General features: G+C 36.4%; 1 protein-coding gene across 2 annotated transcripts; it reads right to left on the reverse strand.

Annotated features, from left to right (window-relative positions):
* Window positions 1-439: 439 nt before the first annotated feature.
* Window positions 440-1,153, reverse strand: LOC103219870 (NADH dehydrogenase [ubiquinone] 1 alpha subcomplex subunit 5-like). 2 transcript variants are annotated; one of them, XM_073022196.1, is made up of 3 exons: window positions 1,092-1,153; window positions 1,025-1,057; window positions 440-695 (listed from the first exon to the last, which is right to left on the reverse strand). In XM_073022196.1, exons 1-3 carry the CDS (start codon window positions 1,151-1,153, stop codon window positions 440-442), a joined length of 351 nt encoding a protein of 116 aa, XP_072878297.1. The 2 variants fall into 2 exon arrangements, with proteins under 2 accessions (XP_072878297.1, XP_037853504.1); XM_037997576.1 differs by lacking the exon at window positions 1,025-1,057 and having other exon boundaries at window positions 440-609; window positions 1,084-1,153.
* Window positions 1,154-20,362: the final 19,209 nt, after the last annotated feature.

Genomic DNA, 20,362 nt, shown 5'->3' on the forward strand with positions numbered 1-20,362 from the left:
ACATTCGAAAATATTCACTCTTATCATTTACTTTAAACAGTGATCTATACATTTGTTTAGACAATAATAATTAAGGACTTTTTCTTCTTCAGGATGATAAAAAAATTAATGATGTATTGAAGATACTACTAAAGAAACTTTACTTTTGGATTATGGCCTCTGCACTGAAGATCTGTAGGATTTTTAAAAATTAATTTTCAAATCTTTCCATGACCTCTCTGTTCTAAGAAATATCATCTTTGTAATAATTTTGTGAATACTTTATAAATCAAAAATTGATTCACAAGACTGTATTACCATAATCACTAATTTTAAGTCTCTTAAATATTTTCTATATTTCTTTTCTTGATCATAAAATGTCAATAATATGGATATGCTCTTAATATAACAAAATATTTAATTATCTCAGTTTCCCATCAACCCACCAGTCATTTATTAATTACATTGGCCATTTCCATTGATTGGCAGGAGGCTCCTCCATGAACATCTCCCATGGTTTCCACTGCATCATTTTTCTCGCCAGACTTAGTTCATTTTCAACCTGAAGAATCACCTCTTTTATTTGAACACCTTGAAGTTGGTCTTCTGATTGTTTAACGTCTGGTTCTGCTTTAACCATAGTCAGCTTCTCATTTGGAATCTGTTCTGTATACTTTCTATATGCTGCTTTTTTAGGGGTTCGCTTAAGAACATCGGGCCGGGCGTGGTGGCTCAAGCCTGTAATCCCAGCACTTTGGGAGGCCGAGACGGGCGGATCACGAGGTCAGGAGATCGAGACCATCCTGGCTAACACGGTGAAACCCCGTCTCTACTAAAAAATACAAAAAACTAGCCGGGCGAGGTGGCGGGCGCCTGTAGTCCCAGCTACTCGGGAGACTGAGGCAGGAGAATGGCGTGAACCCAGGAGGCGGAGCTTGCAGTGAGCCGAGATAGTGCCACTGCACTCCAGCCTGGGCGACAGAGCAAGACTCCGCCTCAAAAAAAAAAAAAAAAAAAAAAAAAAAAAAAAAAAAAAAGAACATCAAGGATCTTTGTGTACAATATTCTTAGCCTCTTACATTTTAGCAGACTGATTTTAGTTGCTTGTCTTGTGTGGACTCTTGTATACAGCCAATCCCACAAGGCCAGTGGTCTTCTTCAGCACACCTGCCATGACCGTGCCGATGAGCCAATTGGATCTTCTTTAATTTCTTTCAACAATATTTTGTAATTTTTAGAGTATACATTTTCTCCAAGAATATAATTATATATATAATGTTTTATATAATTTCTTTAAAAAATAGGAGAAGAAATAAGAAATATGCACTTAAAACTGCCTTTTATAATTATATAGTTACCTTTATCAGTGCTCTTTGTTCTATCACGTGGATTTGAATTTCCATCTGTATTTGCTTGCTTTCAGCCTAGAGGATTTCTTTTACTATTTCTTGTAAAGTGGGTCTGCTAGCAATGAATTCTCTCAGTTTTTGTTTATGTAGGTATGTCTTTATTTTGCCGTGGTTTTTGAAAGATAGTTTTTCTGTTTTTAATATTTTTGGTTGGCAGGCTTTTCTTTCAGTACTTTGAATATGTCAGCCTGCTGTCTTTTGGCTTCCACTGTTTCTGATAGGAAATCAGCTGCTAATCTTATTATCATTCCCTTGTACGTGATGAGTTATTTGTCTCTTACTGCTGTCAATGTTTTCTCTTTGTCTTTCAAGTACTTTTACTATTATATGTCTGGGGTGGGTTTCTTTGAGTTTGTAGAGTTTCTTGGATGTGTAATGTTTTTCAACAAATTTGGGAAGTTTTCAATCATTATATCTTCTAATACTTTTTCTGTTCATTTCTTTTTCTTCTCTCCTGGTAATCCTATCTCACTCATATGTTAGTACACTTAAGGGTGTTTCACATTTCCCTAAGGCTATGTTCATTTTTCTTTATCCCTTTTTCTTTCTGTTCTTCAGATTATATAATCTCTATCAATCTATCTTCAAGTTTGATGATTCTTTTGCCAATTCAAATCTACTGTTGAACACCTCTAAGTGAATTTTTCATTTTGGTTATTGTACATTTAATTTTGGAATTTCCATTCAAAATAGTTTCTATCTCTTTATTAATATTCTCTATTTGATGAGAAATTGTCACCATAGCTTCCTTTACTCCCCCACCCCTCACCAGAGGTAGAATTGCTGGATCATATAGTAATTTTATTTTTAATTTTTTGAGAAACTGCCATACTGTTTTCCATTTTATATTTCCACCAACAGTGCACAAGGGTTCCAATTTCTCCATAGTCTTACCAACACTTGTTATTTTCTGTTGTTTTTTTTTTCTTTTTTTTTTATAGCAGCCATTCTAATGGGTGAGATGGACTATCTTATCTCATTGTAATTTTGATTGCATTGCCTTAATGATTTAGCAATAAACATTTGTTCATGTGCCTATTATCCATTTGTATAGATTTTTGGAGAAATGTCTATTTAAGTTATTTGCCCTTTTATTAATAGCACTATTTTTTTGTTGTTGTTTTGGGTTTTAAGAGTTCTCTCTATATTATGGATGTGAATCCCTCATCAGATATATAATTTATAAATATTTTCTCCCATTCTGTGAGTTGCTTTCTTACTCTGTTGACATAGTCTTGTGATGCACAACATTTTAATATTTTCATGAAGTCTAATTTGTTGATTGTTTTCTCTTTTTTTGCCTCTGCCTTTGGAGTCATATCCAAGAAATTATTGCCAAATTCAAATTCATGAAGTTTTTGCCCTGTGATTTCTTCTAAAAGTTTGATAGTTTTTGGTAGGTCTTTTGTCCATTTTGAATTTTTTTTTTTTTTTTTTTTTTTTTGTATTTGGCACTACAAAAGAATCTCTTTTGCATGTGGATATCTAATTTTCCCAGCATGATTTATTGAAAAAAACTGTCCCTTCCTAAATAGTCTAATTTTTCTTGACAAAAATCACTTGATATGAGGGTTTACGTCTTTTCATTCTATTCCATTGGTCTATGTGTCTGTCTTTATGCCAATACCACACTGTTTTGATTACTGTAGCTTTGTAGTAAGTTTTGAAATCAGGAAGTGTGAGTCCTTCAGCTTTGTTATTTTTCAAAGTTGTTTTGACTACTCAAGGTCCCTTGAGATTCCATATGAATCTTAGGATGGATGTTTCTATTTCTGCAAAAACATCATTGGGATTTTGATAGGAGTTGCACTAAATATGTAGATCCTTTAGTTCTTCAAGCATGAATTTCTTTAATTCTTTGAATATAGTTATAGTGGATGCTTGAAATCTTCATTGGCTAAATATGACTTGAGGCCTTTGGCTGGCAGTTTCTCTTGCCTGTGTTCCCCCTTCATGTGTGCATACTTTCTTGTTCCTTTGCATGACTCATAATTTTTTTGTTGAAACTTTCTATTTTTGGTAATATATGGTAGCCACTCTAGATATCGATCTTCCACCCCTCTTTGTAGCATGCTTTTGTTATTTTTTACTTCTTTACTACTGACTTGGCTAGACTATTTAATTTAGTCTATTATCCCACAGCATGAAGCCTCTGTCTTTCCTCAGAGACTGTAGCCTTGCATATGTGCACATTCACCCTGGGATAACCGTGGTTTTAGCAGAGCCATTTGACTGTCACTTTTCCTGATCTATTTGTAAAAGTATCTACTTCTGCTGGTATCACACCCAGTGTTAGGCTCCACAAATTGTCATCTGATTGCTTTATTGTTTTTGATCATGTGCTGGGGAATACATTGCACCACAGTCTGATCCAATTACATTTGGGCAGGAGTAGTTTTGAGGCCAGTCTTTGAGGTTTGTTTTGACCCCAGGAGAATTCTCCTTAGCTGTCTTTTTCCATGGTGTTCTGCTGTTGTTGGGTGAAGGGTTTTATAAATATCAATTAAGTTGGATGAAAGTATTGTTCAAGTCTCCTGTATTCTTACTAATTTTCTGTTTACTTATTTTTCAACTACTGAGACAGGGATGTTGAAATCTTTGGCTGCAATTACAGATTTGTCTGTTCCTCCTTTCAGTTCTGTCAGGTCTTGCTTTATGTATTTTGAGGCTCTGTCATTAGATATATAAGCTTTTAGGACTGTTATGTTATCCTGATGAATTGACATCTTTGTCATTTTCAACTGACCCTCTTTATCCCTGTTAATATTTTTGCTCTAATATCTACTTTGCTATTAATATAGAGTTGGATCTTTAATTTTTTTTTTTTTTTGAGATGGAGTCTTGCTATGTCGCCAGGTTGGAGTGCAGTGGCGTGATCTCAGCTCACTGCAACCTCCACCCTGGGTTCAAGCGATTCTCCCATCTCAGCCTCCCGAGTAGCTGGGATGACAGGCACGCACCACCATGCCCAGCTAATTTTTGTATTTTTAGTAAAGACGGGGTTTCACCATGTTGGCCAGGATGGTCTCGATTTCCTGACCTCATGATCCGCCCTCCTCGGCCTCCCAAAGTGCGTGAGCCACGTGACTGGCCGGATCTTTAAAAAATTAATCAGACAATCTCTGTCCTTTAATTTAGATGCTTACACAAATTATGTTAAAAATGACCAGGGATATAGTTGGATTTAAATATTTCATCTTGCTGTTTGTTTTCTATTGTTCCATCTGTTATTTGTTCCCCTTTTAATCTACCTTTAATTAATATAATACCACCTCACCTATAGTATATAAATGTTGCAACAGTGCACTTTCACTTCGCCTCTTCTGGGTTTTGAGCTATTGTTGTTATATATCGTAATTCCACATCTGTTAAAATTCTATAATACCTTATTACTTTTGCTTCCAATAGTCAACTATGTTATATATTCCTTCCTTTAAAAAATTTATTAGCTTCTTATTGGCCACATCCAAGCTGTGTTTTAAAAGGTTTAAAAATTAGAGTAAAAATATTTTATATGTATTCACCTATTTACCATTTCTAGAGCTCTTTATTGCCTGGTATAGATAGGTATTTCCTTCTGATAACATTTTTCTTCCACCTGAAGGACTTCTTTTTAATATTCTTATAGATCTGGTCTGTTGGTAATAAAGTCTTTCAAATTTTGTATGTCTGAAAATATTTTTATTTAACTTCGGTTTTGAGAGGTATTTTGCTCAGTATAGAATTCTGACAGCTGAATTTTCCTTTTAGCATTTTGAAGATACTGCACCACTGTCTTCTGGCTTGCATTGTTTCTGACAATGACTGCCGTCATTCTTATGTTTGTTCTTCTATATATAACATGTCTTTTTCTATGATTGCTTTTAAGATGTTCTCTTTACCACTGATTAAAGCAATCGTATTATAATTTGCCTTGGTGTCGCTGTCTTCATGCTCTTCTGCTTGGGCTTTGTTGAGATTCTTGGATCTATGATTTCGTAGGTTTTTTTTTAAAGTTTGGAAAAATTTTGATCATTTTTTTTTCCATTTTTTTTTTCTGTTCATTGCTTCTTTTCCTGAGATTCTAGTTGTACATACATTAGGCTACTTGAAGTCCCAAAGCTCACTGATACTTTATTTATTTATATTTTTTTCTATTTTATTTTGGTTAATGTATATTGCTATGGTATCAAGTTTACTAATAATTTCTGCTGCAGGTTCTAGTCTGTTATTAATTTCATCTAATACATTTGAAATTTGTTTTAAATTTTGAAATAATTTTAGATTGGCAGAAGAGTTCTAAAGATAGGATGTAGATTTCCTGTATAACTTTCAACCAGCTTCTCCTAATGTGAACATCTTATATAGCCATGAAATACTTATCAAAACTCAGAAATTAGCAGTGGCACAACTAAACATAATTGGCACTATTAAACTATAGGCTTATTCAAATTTTCCCAGTTTTCCCACAAACATCATTTTTCTGTTCCTGGATCCAATCCAGGATATCATGTTCATTCATCCATTTGATTTTTTTTAATTTCAAAAATCGTATTTTTTATTTTTAAAAGTTTTATTAGAGTCTTTTAAAATCCTCTGTGTCTTTCTTTAATATATGAGGCTTGCTTTTAACAATATACCATGTCTTGTGTATATATATACATACACACTTTCTCTCTGTCTATATATATATTTATACACATACACACACATATATATTTATATATATATAGAGATGGAATTTCGCTCTTGTTGCCCAGGCTGGAGTGCAGTGGTGTGATCTTGGCTCACTGCAACCTCCGGCTCCCAGGTTCAAGCAATTCTCCTCAGCCTCCCAAGTAGCTGGAACCACAGGCATGCACCACCACACCTGGTTAATTTTTGTATTTTTAGTAGAGATGGGGTTTCACCACGCTGGTCAGGCTGGTCTCGAACTCTTGACCTCAGGTGATCCACCTGCTTCAGCCTCCCAAAGTGCTGGGATTATAGGGGTGGGTCACCGCACCTGACCGTAGATATTTTTATGTAATTGTTTCTTTGAAAGTTATATGTAGGGCCAGGTGTGGTGGCTCACGCCTGTAATCCCAGTACTTTGGGAGGCTGAGGCGGGCGGATCATGAGATCAGGAGATCGAGACCATCCTGGCTAGCACGGTGAAACCCTGTCTCTACTGAAAAATAGAAAAAATTAGCCGAGCGTGGTAGTGGGCACCTGTGGTCCCAGCTATTTGGGAGGCTGAGGCAGGAGAATGGTGTGAACCTGGGAGGCAGAGCTTGCAGTGAGCTGAGATTGCGCCACTGCACTCCAGCCTGGGCGACAGAGCGAGACTCTGTCTCAAAAACAAACAAACATGCAACAGAAAAAAGTTATATGTAATATTCTATTGTGTGAATATATTTTAGCTTATTTGAGTATTTCCTGTTGTTAGACATTTAGGTTATATCTAATGTTTTCTTTGGCCATGCAAACAATGCTGCAAATCGTATCATTTTACATGACTCTTTGGCACATGTACAAATACTTCTCTAGGATAGATATTTTGACAGCAAGTTATTAGATTGAAGGTATGTTTATTTAAATTGTTGAAAGATGCCCTAAATTGCGCTTAGAAATGCTGTCTTAATTTAAATCTCCACCAAGAATACAGCAGTACCCATTTCTCCATATCCTGACTGATACTGGGTGTTATCAGTCTTTTATTTTTTATTTTAAAATTTAAATTAAATTAAATCAAATTTTTAAGGAGACAGAATTTTGCCTTGTTGCCCAGGCTGTAGCGCGGTGGTGCAATCATAGCTCACTGTAACCTTGAACTCTTGGGCGCAAGTGATCCGCTTGTCTCAGTTCCCGAGTAAGTAGGACTACAGGAGCTTGCCAGCGAACCCTGATGATTCTTTTAATTTTTTTGTAGAGATGGAGTCTTATTATTTGCCTACGCTGGTCTTGAACGCCTGGTCTCAAGTGATTCTCCCCCACTCAGCCTCCCAAAGTGCTGGGATTACACGTTTGAGCCACCTTACCGGCCTCAGTCTTTTAAATTTTGTATTACAATGGGTGAAAAAGGATATCTTGCTGTTTTATTTTACATTTCCCTGATCACTAAAAATGTTAAGAATAATTCTATTTGTCATTTTTTGCTATTAACATTTTTCTTCTGTTGATTATCTCTTCATATTTTGTGCTCATTTTTCTAATTTTGAAAATATTGATTTCTAGACGTTCTTTATATATTCTCTATAGTATTTCTTTGTGTATTACATATGTGGCAAACATTTTATGTCAGTTACTTTTTTTATTTGTATATGATATCTTTTATTATATAGGAGTTTAATTATTTGGGGTAGCAAGTTTCTTTTTCATTTTGTCTCTTGTGTAATATCCTGAAGGTTTTAAGTACATTCTCCTTTTTGTATTTTCTTTTAATGATTTAAAAGTTTTACTTTTCAATTTAACTTTTATTTTATCTGGAATTTACTTATTGAGTCAGTGAGGTAGGATAAGTAAGCTTATTTACTTGCCACAATAAAATTTATTATGAAGGTCATTTTTTTCTCATTGATTTAAAAAATGCCACCTTTCTCATATACGAATTTCTTACAAATTTATTAGTCTCTTTCTGGACCCAGTGTTATGTTCTAAAGAAATTTTATTGTCTCTTTCTGTCCTCATGTCACACTGTTTTAATTACTATAGCTTTATAGTGATTTATAGCTTTATATTGATATCTGCTAGGCCAAATCCTCTCTTACCAGCCTTTTTAAATCATTTCTTGGCTGTTCTTGCACATTTTCTTTTTCAGCTAAATTTTGCAATCAGCTTGTCACATTTCAAGTTCTCCTGGGATTTTGCTTTTAATTTATTGGCTAATTTGGGACAGAATTGACATCACTACAAAATCAAGTTTTCTCATCCAAGAACATTGTCTTTTGTCTTTCCATCAATTCAGGTCTTTTAGTTTGTCCTGACCATATGGCTCCTCTCCTTTCAATATGTTAATAAAGTGATTTATATTAATGTGGTTTTTTTTTTGCTAATGTTGAATTATCTTTGTATTTCTGGGATAAACCCTTCTTCTTTCCTATGTTTTATTCTTGTCAGGCATGGATGTTGGATTGATTTCAGGTGAACTGATCAGCTTCAGCTTCTGGGCTCCCCCTGGTGGCCATCAGGCTCTTCTCTGTGATCTTTGGGGATGGGGTTTGGAATAGCTGTGAAATCCTGGGCTCCAGGGCTCAGGCCCAGGGAGTTCCCTATGGCAGCAGGATCACAGAGCTAGGAATCTGGTAGACATAAAATCTGTGTGCCCGAGTTATGTAATCATCTGTTTTGCCTCTGTGGGTTCTGTTAGTTTCTGTTTGCTAGGAGACCCTGAGGAAAGAGCCCATATCTGTGTTAAAAGAATCTACTCTCTCAGAATCCAGCAGTCCATTCACTGACTTGTCCCTTTCTCTAAGCTTTATAATTATCTTTATGTCATTTTCAATGAGGGGAAACCCTCAAATGTAGTTTCACTTTTATGAATTTAGATGGCTTTTCATATCAGTCAACTTATAAATCAGAAACTTATGTCCCAAATTTGGTCCAGAAAGTAAGATCTTGCGTCTCTGGTATTTTGATAGGGATTGCATTTAATATGTAGGTCGCTTTGGTAGTATGGTCATTTTTGCAATATTAATTCTTTCCATCCATGAACATGAAGTTTTTTTTCTATTTTTTGTGTGTCCTCTTCAATTTCTTTCATCAATGGTTAATAGTTTTCCTTGCAGAGATCTTTTATCTTCTTGGCTAAATTTATTCCCAGGTATTTTAGAAAATAAATTCTTAACAGTGCTGAAAAGCAAGAGAAAGTGCTACCAGCCAACAAGAAATGTTCAGGAATTCCTGAAAAATGGTAAGCAGATGAGATTGAATTGTTGGAAGAAACCACAGCCAAACAAAGTAAGGAAGGGATTACTGCAATAAGGGGAGTGGTTCTGGAGGCGTTCTTAGTTCAGAGGCAACAGTTACAAGGAAAAGAAGGAGGGACCTGGGGCAACCATCATGATGGCTAGTTAGGGACTCTAATTTGCAGCAAGTGGGCAGGTTGAAGCAGTGAGCATCACAGATATTTGCCCTTAAGCGGAGTCAGTCATTGCCAATGCTTGAACTTGAAACTCAGAGAAATCTCTGAAGGGATGAGGGGCACAAACAATATCCTCCCATTTATAATTTCTGGAGATAGTCAATGAAAACCACATCCACAGACAGGCCAATATGGAACCTTAAATAAAAAGATAAACCTGACAATAAGAATAAGTACACGCCAAAGGAAAACTAACATCATAAAAGTGAGAAACCAAATCCAACAAAGAGAAACTAACGTTGAAGAAAACCATGAATAAAGTAAACAAGACTTTGAAAGAAGTGTAATTTATACCATTGGAAGGACAAGAAAGGATTTTTCATCCATGGAACAATAACAAGCTCATATGAAAATAAAAACCAATTAGAGATTCTGTTGATTATTGAAATAAAGGCAAAAACAAACAAAAAACCTCAGTGAATTAGTTCCTCTAATGATAATATGCTCCTCAAATGTGTTCATCTGAGGAGCAGATTATCAAGCCAGAAGGTCAAGTTGACGAATACTCCCAAATGTGATATAAAAAGGCAAATATATGAAAAGAAATATTAGATAATGTGAAAGATATATTCATCATTTCAAATCCAGATAATAGAAATTCCAAGTGGATATAATGGAAAGAATAGGACCTGGCCCTTGAGTTCTTTGTTTAAAGTGGGCGATTTTTCTATCATTGCAGCAATATTGTACAGTCTTGATTACAAGAGCTTTAGGATAATTCTTGTTATCTGGTATGGCAAATATCCCTGCTTTGGTATTCTCTTTACAAGAATGCTTTGATGATTGCATACAAATTTTAAAATTAGCTTGACAAATTCTAAAAAAACTTTTCAGAAATTTGATTGGAATTGCTTTGAATCTATAAAGCAATTTTGAGATAACTTATATCTTTTTTATATTGAGTCTTCCAGTCCATAAACATGGTATATTGTTCCATTTGCTTTCATTTTCTTTAAATGTATTTCATTAAAAAAATTTTCTCATTAAAGGTTCTGTACATTTGTTATTTTTGGAACAGCTTTTTTTATATTTTAATGTTATCGTAAATAGGATCAATTTTGGAAATAACATTTTCAGGGTTTATTGTTGTTATACTAGAATGCAATTAATTTTTGTTATTTTTGTTTATTGATTTTAAGGCCTGGATTATTGCTCCACTATCACAATAATTGTAGTAATTTATCTATTTTGGATATTCTTGAAGACAAACATCATCTGCAAATAATGACAGGTTTGTTTCTTCTTTTTCAATCCGTATTCCTTTTTACATATTTTATTAGGCCTCTGTGCTGGCTAAGATCTTTGAGAATAATAATCTTTGAATAATAATCTTTGAAAATAAGTAGTAAGAGCAGCCATCTTTGTCTTGCTTTTTTTTTTTTTTTGTGACAGAGTCTCTGTCGCCCAGGCTGGAGTGCAATGATGTGATCTCGGCTCAATGCAACCTCTGTCTCCCGTGTTCAAGTGATTCTCCTGCCTCAGTCTCCGGAGTAGCTGGGAGTACAGGCATGTGCCATCATACATGGCTAATTTTTGTATTTTTGGTAGAGCTGGGTTTCACCATGTTGGCCAGGGTGGTCTCAAACTCTTGACCTCAGGTGATCTGCCTGTCTCAGCCTCCCAAAGTGCTGGGATTACAGTTTTGTCTTGCTCTTGATCTTTAATCCGTTCAAGTATCTTTTATTTATCTATTTATCTGTCTATTTATTTATTTGACACAGGGCCTTGCTCTGTCACCCAGGCTGGAGTGCAGTGGCATTATCATGGTTCATTGTAGCTTTGATTTCCCGGGCTCAGGTGATCCTCCTGTCTCAGCTTCCTGAGTAGTAGCAGGGACTACAGACACACATAATCAAGTCCCGCTAACTAAAAAAAAATGTTTTTGGTAGAGACAGGATCTCATCATGTTGTCCAGGCTGGTCTTGAACTCCTGGGCTCAAGGGATCCTTCCATCTCAGCCTCCCAAAGTGCTGGGATTACAGGCATGAGCCAGCATGCCCAGCTGCAAATATCAGTGATGTTTGATTTTAGATATTCTTTATCAGGTTAAGAAAGTTTCTTTCAATTCCTAATTTGCTAAGCATTTTTTACAAATGTAATTTAATTGTTAAGTTAAAATTTATTTTTAATAGTCTGTTCATTTTTGCGGCACAATATTCAAAAGGCAGAAAAGGATATGTAGACAAACTCTCCCTTCCACTCAGGTCACCTCATAACCTAGTTCTCCGCTCTGGACACTGTAACGACAGTCATCACACACACGCGTGCACACACACACACGTTCTCCCTTTATTTTTCACCCAAATGAAGACATAATATATTACTGTTTTTCATTTTTTTTTCTCTAAGAGTTTTAAAATCATAAATGAACGTTAAATTTTGTCCAATAGTTTTCACATCTATTGGGATGATAATGTAATCTTTCTTCTTCATTTTTTTTAATATGATGAATTATGTTAATTGATTTTCTAATGGTAAATCACCTTTGTATTACCGGAAGAAATCTGTCTTTGTCATGATTTATAAGGTTTTCCATACACTCCTGGATTTAATTTGTTAATATGTTTTCAGGATTTACATATATATTCATAAAGGCTGTTGTCTCATAATTTTCCTTTTCTATAAGGTCTGGTCAGGTTTTGGTTTCAAGGTTATGCTAGCTTATAATATTTTTCTATACTGGGATAGTTTGTGTAAGTTGGACCTATTTGCAACTAGTGTTCACCTTGTGGGAGGATTTTAACTACTGACAATTTTTTAAATGGTTATAAGTTTTCTGTCATATCATGAATCAGTTTAGGCAAATTATGTATTTTTAGGACTTTTTCTACTTCATCTAGGTTTTCAAGTTAATTTGTTATATTTTCTTTTTTGTTTTTTTTTGGGGGGGAACAACTTTATTGAGATATACCATACAATTCAGCCATGTTAAGTGTATAATTCAGGTCTGGTTGCAGTGGCTCACACCTGTAATCCCAGCGCTTTGGGAGGCTGAGGTGGGCAGATCACCTGAGATCAGGAGTTCGAGACCAGCCTGGCCAACATGGTGAAACCCTGTCTCTATGAAAAACACAAAAATTAGCCAGGTATGGTGGTCTGTAATCCCAGCAATTCAGGAAGCTGAGGTGGGAAAATCGCTTGAACCCGGGAGGCGGAGGTTGCAGTGAGCCAAGATTGCGCCATTGCACTCCAACTTGGGCAACAGAGTGAGTGAGACCCCATCTCAAAAATAAACAAATAAATAAATAAATAAAATAAAATAAAGAGTATAATTCAAAGATTTTTAGTATATTCACAGAGTCGAACTGCCATCACCACAAGCAACTTTAGAACATTTTCATCACCTCAAAAAGAAATTTGGTACCCTGTAGCTATCCTCCTGTGCCCCCATCCTCCAATCCCTAAGCAACCACTAACCTACTTTCTAGCCCTATAAATTTGCTGATTCTTCAAGTTTCATATAAATGTAATCATATAATATATGTTTTTTTGTAACTGATTTTCCACTTAGCATGTTGTTTTTAAGGTTCATCTATGTTCTAGCATGTAACAATACTTCATTCCTTTTATGGCTAAATAATATTTCATTGTACAGCTATACTACATTTTATTTATCTATTCATTAGTTGATAGATATTTGGGTTGTCTCCACTTTTAGCGATTACAAATAGTGCTGCTATAAATATTTGTGTACAAGTTTTTGTGTGAACACAGATTTTCATTTCTCTTGGGTGTATATCTAGGAGTGGAATTGTTGGGTCATGTGGTAACTCTGTTTAACCTTTTGAGGAACTGCCAGGCTGTTTTCCAAAGCAGCTGCACAATTTTACATTCTCACCAGGAGAGTATGAGGTTTCTGACTTGTCCACATCCTTGTCAATACTTACTATCACCTGACTTTTTGATTTTAGTCATCCTAATGGGTGTGAAGTGGTATCTCATTGTGGTTTTGATTTGCATCCTGATGTTTAATGACATCGAACATCTTTTCATGTGCTTATTGGTCATTTTTATATCTTCTTTGAAGAAATGTCTATTCAAATCCTTTGCCTGTTTCTAAGTTGGGTTGTTCGTCTTCTTATTAATGAGTTGTAACAGTTATATATTCTACATATAAGTCCCTTATCAGATATATTATTTGCAAATATTTTCTTCCATTCTTTGGATTCTCTTCTCACTTTTTTTTTTTCTTTTTTTGTTGGCAGAGTCTCGCTCTGTTGCCCAGGCTGGAGTGCAGTGGCGTGATCTTGGCTGACTGCAATCTCCACCTCCCGGGTTCAAGCGATTCTTGTGCCTCAGCCTCCCGAGTAGCTGGGATTACAGGCACATGCCACCTCGCTGGCTAATTTTTGTATTTTTAGTAGAGATGGGGGATCACCATGTTGCCCAGGCTGGTTTTGAACTCCTGACCTCAGTTGATCCATCTTCCTCAGTCTCCCGAAATATCCCTCGCTGGGATTACAGATGTGAGCCACCATGCCCGGCCTCTTCTCACTTCTTAATAGTGTATTTGGAGCACAAAACTTTATTTTTAATGAAGTCCAATTTATCTAGTTTTTCTTTTATTGCTTGTGTATTTGGTGTCATATTTAAGATTCCATTGCCAAAGTCAAGATCATAAAGATTTGAGCTTATGTTTTATTCCCAGAATTTTATAGTTTTAGCTATTACATTTAGACCTTCATTCTATTTTTGTATTTGGTGTATGGTAAGTGTCCAACTTTATTCTTTGCATTTGGATATCCAGGTGTCCAAGCACCATTTCTTGAAAACACTGTTCTTTTTCCATTAAATGTTCTTGGTATCTGCTTCTAATTTTTTGAAGAGTTTGTGAAACATTCATATTAATGCTTTAAATGTTTGGTAAAATTCACCAGTGAAGTTATATAGGCCTGTACTTTTCTTTGTAGGGTAGTTTTTAAAAGTAATTTTTAAATTACTCTTTATAGGTCTATTCAGATTTTTAATTTATTCTTGAGTCATTTTTCGTAATTTCTGCCTTCCTAGAAAGTTGTCCATTTCATCTAAGTTATCTGCTTTTTTTTGGTACACAATCGTTATAGTGTTTTTATAATTTTTTTTTTATATCTGTAAGATTGGTAGTGATGTCTCTCATTTCTGGTTCTAGTAATTTGAGTCTTTTCTCTTTTTTTCTTGGTTAATCTAGCTAAAGATTTGAAATTTAGTTAATTTTTAAAAATATCCAACTTGGCTAGGCACGGTGACTCATACCTGTAACCCCAGCACTTTGGGAGGTTGAAGTGGGTGGATTACCTGAGGTCAGGAGTTCGAGACCAGCCTGGCCAACATGGCAAAACCCCGTCTCTACTAAAAATACAAAAATTAGCTGGGCATGGTGTTGTAGGCCTATAGTCCCAGCTCCTCAGGAGGCTGAGGTGGGAGGATTACTTGAGCCTGGGAGGTGGAGGTTACAGTAACTGAGATTGTGCCACTGCACTCCAGCCTGGGTGACAGAGTGAGACCCTGTCTCAAAAAAAAAAAAAAAAAAAAAAAAAAAGAAAAAGAAAAAGAAAAAAAAATCCAACTTGTGATTTTGTTAATTTTCTCTATTGTTTTTCTATTCTCTATTTCATTAGTTTCTACTCCAGTGTTTATTTCCTTCCTTCCTCTTGCTATATCTTTTCATTTGTCTTAAAATATATGAAGTATCTGTGATATCCTTTTTAAAAAATTTGATTTGTGCTTTCACTCTTTTTGTTTATTTTCTTTCCTTCTTTATTTTATTTTATTTTCTTCCTTTTGAGACAAGGTCTTGCTCTCTCACCCAGGCTGTAGTGCAGTGGCATGATCACAGTTCACTGCAACCTCAAACTCCTGGGCTCAAATGATCCTCCTGCCCCAGCCTCCCTAGTAGTTGGGACAGCAGGCAGGTGCCATCATGCCTAGCTAATTAAAAAAATTAAAAAAAAATTTTTTTTTTGTGATGATGGAGTCTCACTGTGTTGCCTAGGCTGGTCTTGAATTCTTGGGCTCAAGTGATTCTCCCACCTCTATCTCCCAAGATGCTGGTATTGTCGGTGTGAGCCACTGTGCCTGGTTTCTTTTTGTTTCTTAATAAATATTTCCCGAACTTTCTTAATTCTATTAGTCTTTTCAAAGAATCAAATTTTGGTTTTGTTAACTGCTCTTATTTTAATTATTTCCTTTCTTTTATTTTCCTGTATTTATTCTGTTTGTCTTTTTTCAATTTTTAAACTCATTAAATCCCAGACTTTCTTTTTTCTCAATATAAATGATGATTTCATTTAATCTTATGAGCTTTGATATATAGTATTTTGTTTCTGTCAGGTTCCAAGTAATTTCTAATTTCTACTGTTACTTCTTTTAATTATTTCAGAAGTGTTTATTTCTTAATTTCTCAACAAATAATATTTTTGTGTAAACCTTTTAATTTTTAAAATTGATTTTAGCTGAATTTCTAATGTAATTTCCTTGTGGTCAGAGAATGTGGTTTGTATGATGCCATCTTTAAAAATTTTTTTCCTTTTGTTATTGGTTACAGCAGCAATAGGAAAAAACATTTTTATTCTTGCTTAATGACTTGATTTCTGGTCATTTTTCATAAATATATTCTGTGTGCTTGAAAATAATGTGTCTTGTTTGTTGAGGGTAATGTTCGTGTATATGTTCATTTGTTCAAACTTTAAAATTAATTTGTTTAAATCTAAATATCTACTGACTTTTTGGCTCTGAATTACTTAAAGATATGTGTTAGAATTTTTTTATTCATTGTGAATTTGTGAAATTCTCCTGAGAGTTCTATAAGTGTTTGCTTTACATATTTTCAGACTATGTTTTAGGTGCATATGAGACTAGAATTGGTATATCTTCCTGGTGAAAATTATCTTTTATATTTACATACAGACTCTCTTTATCTCATTTGGCCTTAAAATTTACTTTGTTTGTTATTAATATAATTATACCAGTTTTCATTAGTATTTGCTCTATATTCCTTTTTTCTTTTTCTTTCTTTCTTTTCTTTCCTTTTTTTTTTTTTGTTTTGAGACAGAGTCTTGCTCTGTTGCCCAGACTGGAGTACAGGGGCATGAAGATGGCTCACTGCAGCCTTGACCTTCTGGGTTCAAGCAACCTTCCCACCTCCGCCTCCTGAGTAGCTGGGACTACAGGCATATGCCATTATGCCTGGCTAATTAAAAAATTTTTTTTTGCAGAGACAGGGTCTTGGCATGTTGCCCAGGCTGGTCTCAAACTCCTGGCCTCAAGTGATCTTCCTGTCTCAGATTCCCAACGTCCTGGGACGACAGGCATGAGCCACTGCACTCAGCCTACATTATATATCTTTTGTATCCGTTTGCTTTCCACTTTTCTGTAACTAGTCTTGTGTTTTAGACTTTTCTAGTACATAGCACATAGGCTTAGAAATTTTTTTTTTTGGCCAGGTGCAGTGGCTCACGCCTGTAATCCCAGCACATTGGGAGGTCGAGGCAGGCAGATTGCTTGAGCCCAGGAGTTCGAGACCAGCCTGGACAACATGGTGAAACCCTATCTACACATACACACACACACACAGACACACACATACACACACACATCCAGGCATGGTGGCACACATCTGCAGTCCCAGCTATTTGGGGGACTGAGGTGGGAGGACTGCTTGAGCCCAGGAGGTCAAGGCTGCAGTGAGCCATGATCGTGCCCCTGCACTTAGCCTGGGTGACACAGCAAGACCCTGTCTCAAGAAAAAAAAAATTTAATATGGGTATAAAGAGAGAGAGAAATGAGGCCCAAGGAGGGTCGTGTCAAGGTTCTAGAGAACAGGAGACTCATGACATTGGGTACTGAGACAAAACATCAACCTCAAAACATCCTACTCCACCTCTCCCTGACTCTAATCCCTCTCCCTTCTCTGGGGACCTCATTCTGTGAGTCCTGACCCTCTCCTCTGGTGACTCTACTGAGAATATAAAGCTCAATCTTCTTTACCTTTACAGTAAAAATCTTTGGCATAATTCTCTCTTTCAGCTGCTGCCTCATCTCTCTCTTCGCCTGCACTGGCAAGTTTCTCAAAAAGTTACTCCTGCCTGTTTTACCACACAGTTGCCCGATCCAGATACGTAGGAATTATGCTTGGCTCTTGCTTCTGTTCTCCTCATCAAATGACTCAGAAAGTCTTTTTAATTCCATCTCAAAAATAGATATGGATTTGAAATCTGTTCCACCTGCTGCTCTCTCTGCCACTGCTGTGACATGGGTATCCATCATCTCTTGCCTGGACCTCTGAACCTCCTCCTGGGAATGGATTTCTGATCCTTTCACAAGCTGACAGTGATCCTCTTCTCCTGTCTGAGTCCTCACACCCTTACTTGTTCCCCAACCAAAGCTTTCTGGGATTTCCTGAGGTTTGGGAACTCCAAGTCCTTCAACCTGAGTTACACGGGACACCCACACACTCTCCAACTCCCATAGCTCCAGCTCCTGAGATTAGACCAGGGAAGTGACTCATTTTCATTGGGTACCATCCCCAGAAATGCTCTGCCACCGTGGCACTTTAGGGTCTGATGCTGGAGGCTGGCATGCTGAGCTCTGGGGACAGCCTCCCAGAAGCCCAATTAGTCTGGGTTAATTGAAACTTGCTATTGGCAATCTCCAGAATCAGACAGGTTTCCTGCAAGTCAATCCCTTGGGTGTTCCTGACTGTCCCAGGTGTTTTTCTTACCCTTAAGGAGGCATGGAATTGGATTATGTGACTCAGTATCCCAAGAAGTTCCTTGTTCTTGACTCTATAGAAATAATGATATTGCTGGCCAGGTGTGGTGGCTCGCGCCTGCTATACTAGTACTTTGGGAGGCCAAGGTAGGTGGATCCCCTGAGGTCAGGAGATCAAGACCAGCCTGGCCAACCATAGTGAAACCCCATCCCTACTAAAAATACAAAAAAAGTCAGCCAGGTGTGGTGGCAGGTGCCTGTAATCCCAGCTACTTGGGAGGCTGAGGCAGGAGAATCGCTTGAACCCAGGAGGCGGAGGTTGCAGTGAGCTGAGATTGCACCACTGCACTCCAGCCTGGAGGACAGAGCGAGACTCCATCCCAAAATAATAATAATAATAATAATAATAATAATAATAAAATAAAATAATAAATAAATAAATAAAAAGAAATAATAATATTGCCCCAATGTGGGATGGAGAACAGACCTCAGAGTCCTCAACCAGAGGAAAGAAAGGGGAGTGTTACTTTTCCTCTACTTTTGGGTTTCTCAGCAGATGCACTACTGATGTTTTGGGCAGGACAAGTCTTCCTTCAACGGGACCATCACACTCATTGTAGGATATTTGTCATGCTTGGATCCTGCACACTAAATACTTACCCAGTCATCCCAATAACGCCAGATGCCCCCACATATTTCTAAATATTCTCTAGGAAAGTAGTTATGCCCCAAGCCTAATCCAAACACACCTAGTGGACATCCACAAGCAAGAAAGTCACTGAGATTACAGTGTGCTGAAATCATCTGATGATTTTTAGGCTTGTTTTGTCCACAGGACCTAGACCTTCTGCTCTCTGAGATCAGTGTCTACGTTTGATTCATCTAGGTGTGAGGTGTGCCACTGTTCAGTAGAAATACAATGCAAGCAACAGAATTTAAAATTTTCTAGTAGCCACACTAGAAAAGTGAAACGAAACAGGTGAAATGAATTTCAATAACATTTTATTTCACTAAATATATCAAAAATACGATTATTTTAACATGTAGACAAGATTTAACAGTTACTAATGATGTGTTTTACTTTCTTTTGTATACTAAGTCTTTGAAACCTGGAGTGTATATTATTCTTACAGAAATCTTTTTTTTATTATTATACTTTAAGTTCTAGGACACATGTGCACAACGTGCAGGTTTGTTACATATGTATACATGTGCCATGTTGGTGTGCTACACTCATTAACTTGTCATTTACATTAGGTATATCTCCTAATGCTATCCCTCCCCCCTCCCCCCACCCCACAACAGGCCCTGGTGTGTGATGTTCCCCTTCCTGTGTCCAAGTGATCTCATTGTTCAATTCCCACCTGTGAGTGAGAACATGCAGTGTTTGGTTTTTTGTCCTTGCGATAGTTTGCTGAGAAGGATAGTTTCCAGCTTCATCCATGTCCCTACAAAGGACATGAACTCATCATTTTTTATGCTGCATAGTATTCCATGGTGTATATGTGCCACATTTTCTTAATCCAGTCTATCATTGTTGGACATTTCAGGGATCTAGAACTAGAAATACCATTTAACCCAGCCATCCCATGGCTGGGTACATACCCAAAGGATTATAAATCATGCTGCTGTAAAGACACATGCACACGTATGTTTATTGCAGCACTATTCACAATAGCAAAGACTTGGAACTTACAGAAATCTTAACTCAGACTAGCCACATTTCAAGTGACCAATAGCCATGTGGCTAGTGGGTACCATATTGGACAGCACTAGAAAGCTCTGTTCACTTACTTTCTCCCACAACTATTGTCTACTTTTTTCTCCCAATATTTTTTGTGTGTTTTCTTCATATTTCAAACATATAGAAAGGTTGAAACATAGGGAAAAGTTCAAACATATTTCAAACACACAGAAAGGTTGAAAGAATTGTACAGTTGAATAGCCATACACTTAACACTAGTCTCTACAATTGCTAACTGCTTGCTACATTTATCACATATCAATTTGTCTATCCAACCATCTCCCCATAACATTTTTTGATTATTGTCTACTTTTTAGAAGTGTTTCTTTTTATGTGTGTGTAGGATAGGTTGAAAACCCACTCAGGAAATTATTATCTCTTTGAACATTGTTCTACAAAAGTTTAATCAGGAGATTTTTCAAATTTCAGGACAAAAGAACT

Source organism: Chlorocebus sabaeus, chromosome 12, assembly GCF_047675955.1.
Source record: "Chlorocebus sabaeus isolate Y175 chromosome 12, mChlSab1.0.hap1, whole genome shotgun sequence".
Classification (NCBI taxonomy): domain Eukaryota; kingdom Metazoa; phylum Chordata; class Mammalia; order Primates; family Cercopithecidae; genus Chlorocebus; species Chlorocebus sabaeus.

Excerpts from the sequence above, each read along its gene's own strand:
- LOC103219870 (XM_073022196.1), bottom strand. The coding sequence starts at position 1,153 with ATGGCAGGTGTGCTGAAGAAGACCACTGGCCTTGTGGGATTGGCTGTA. Across the intron at positions 1,058-1,091 it reads GCTGTATACAAGAGTCCACA|TAAGAGGCTAAGAATATTGT; the intron begins CAAGACAAGCAA and ends TCTGCTAAAATG. Across the intron at positions 696-1,024 it reads ATATTGTACACAAAGATCCT|CGATGTTCTTAAGCGAACCC; the intron begins TGATGTTCTTTT and ends CCACGCCCGGCC.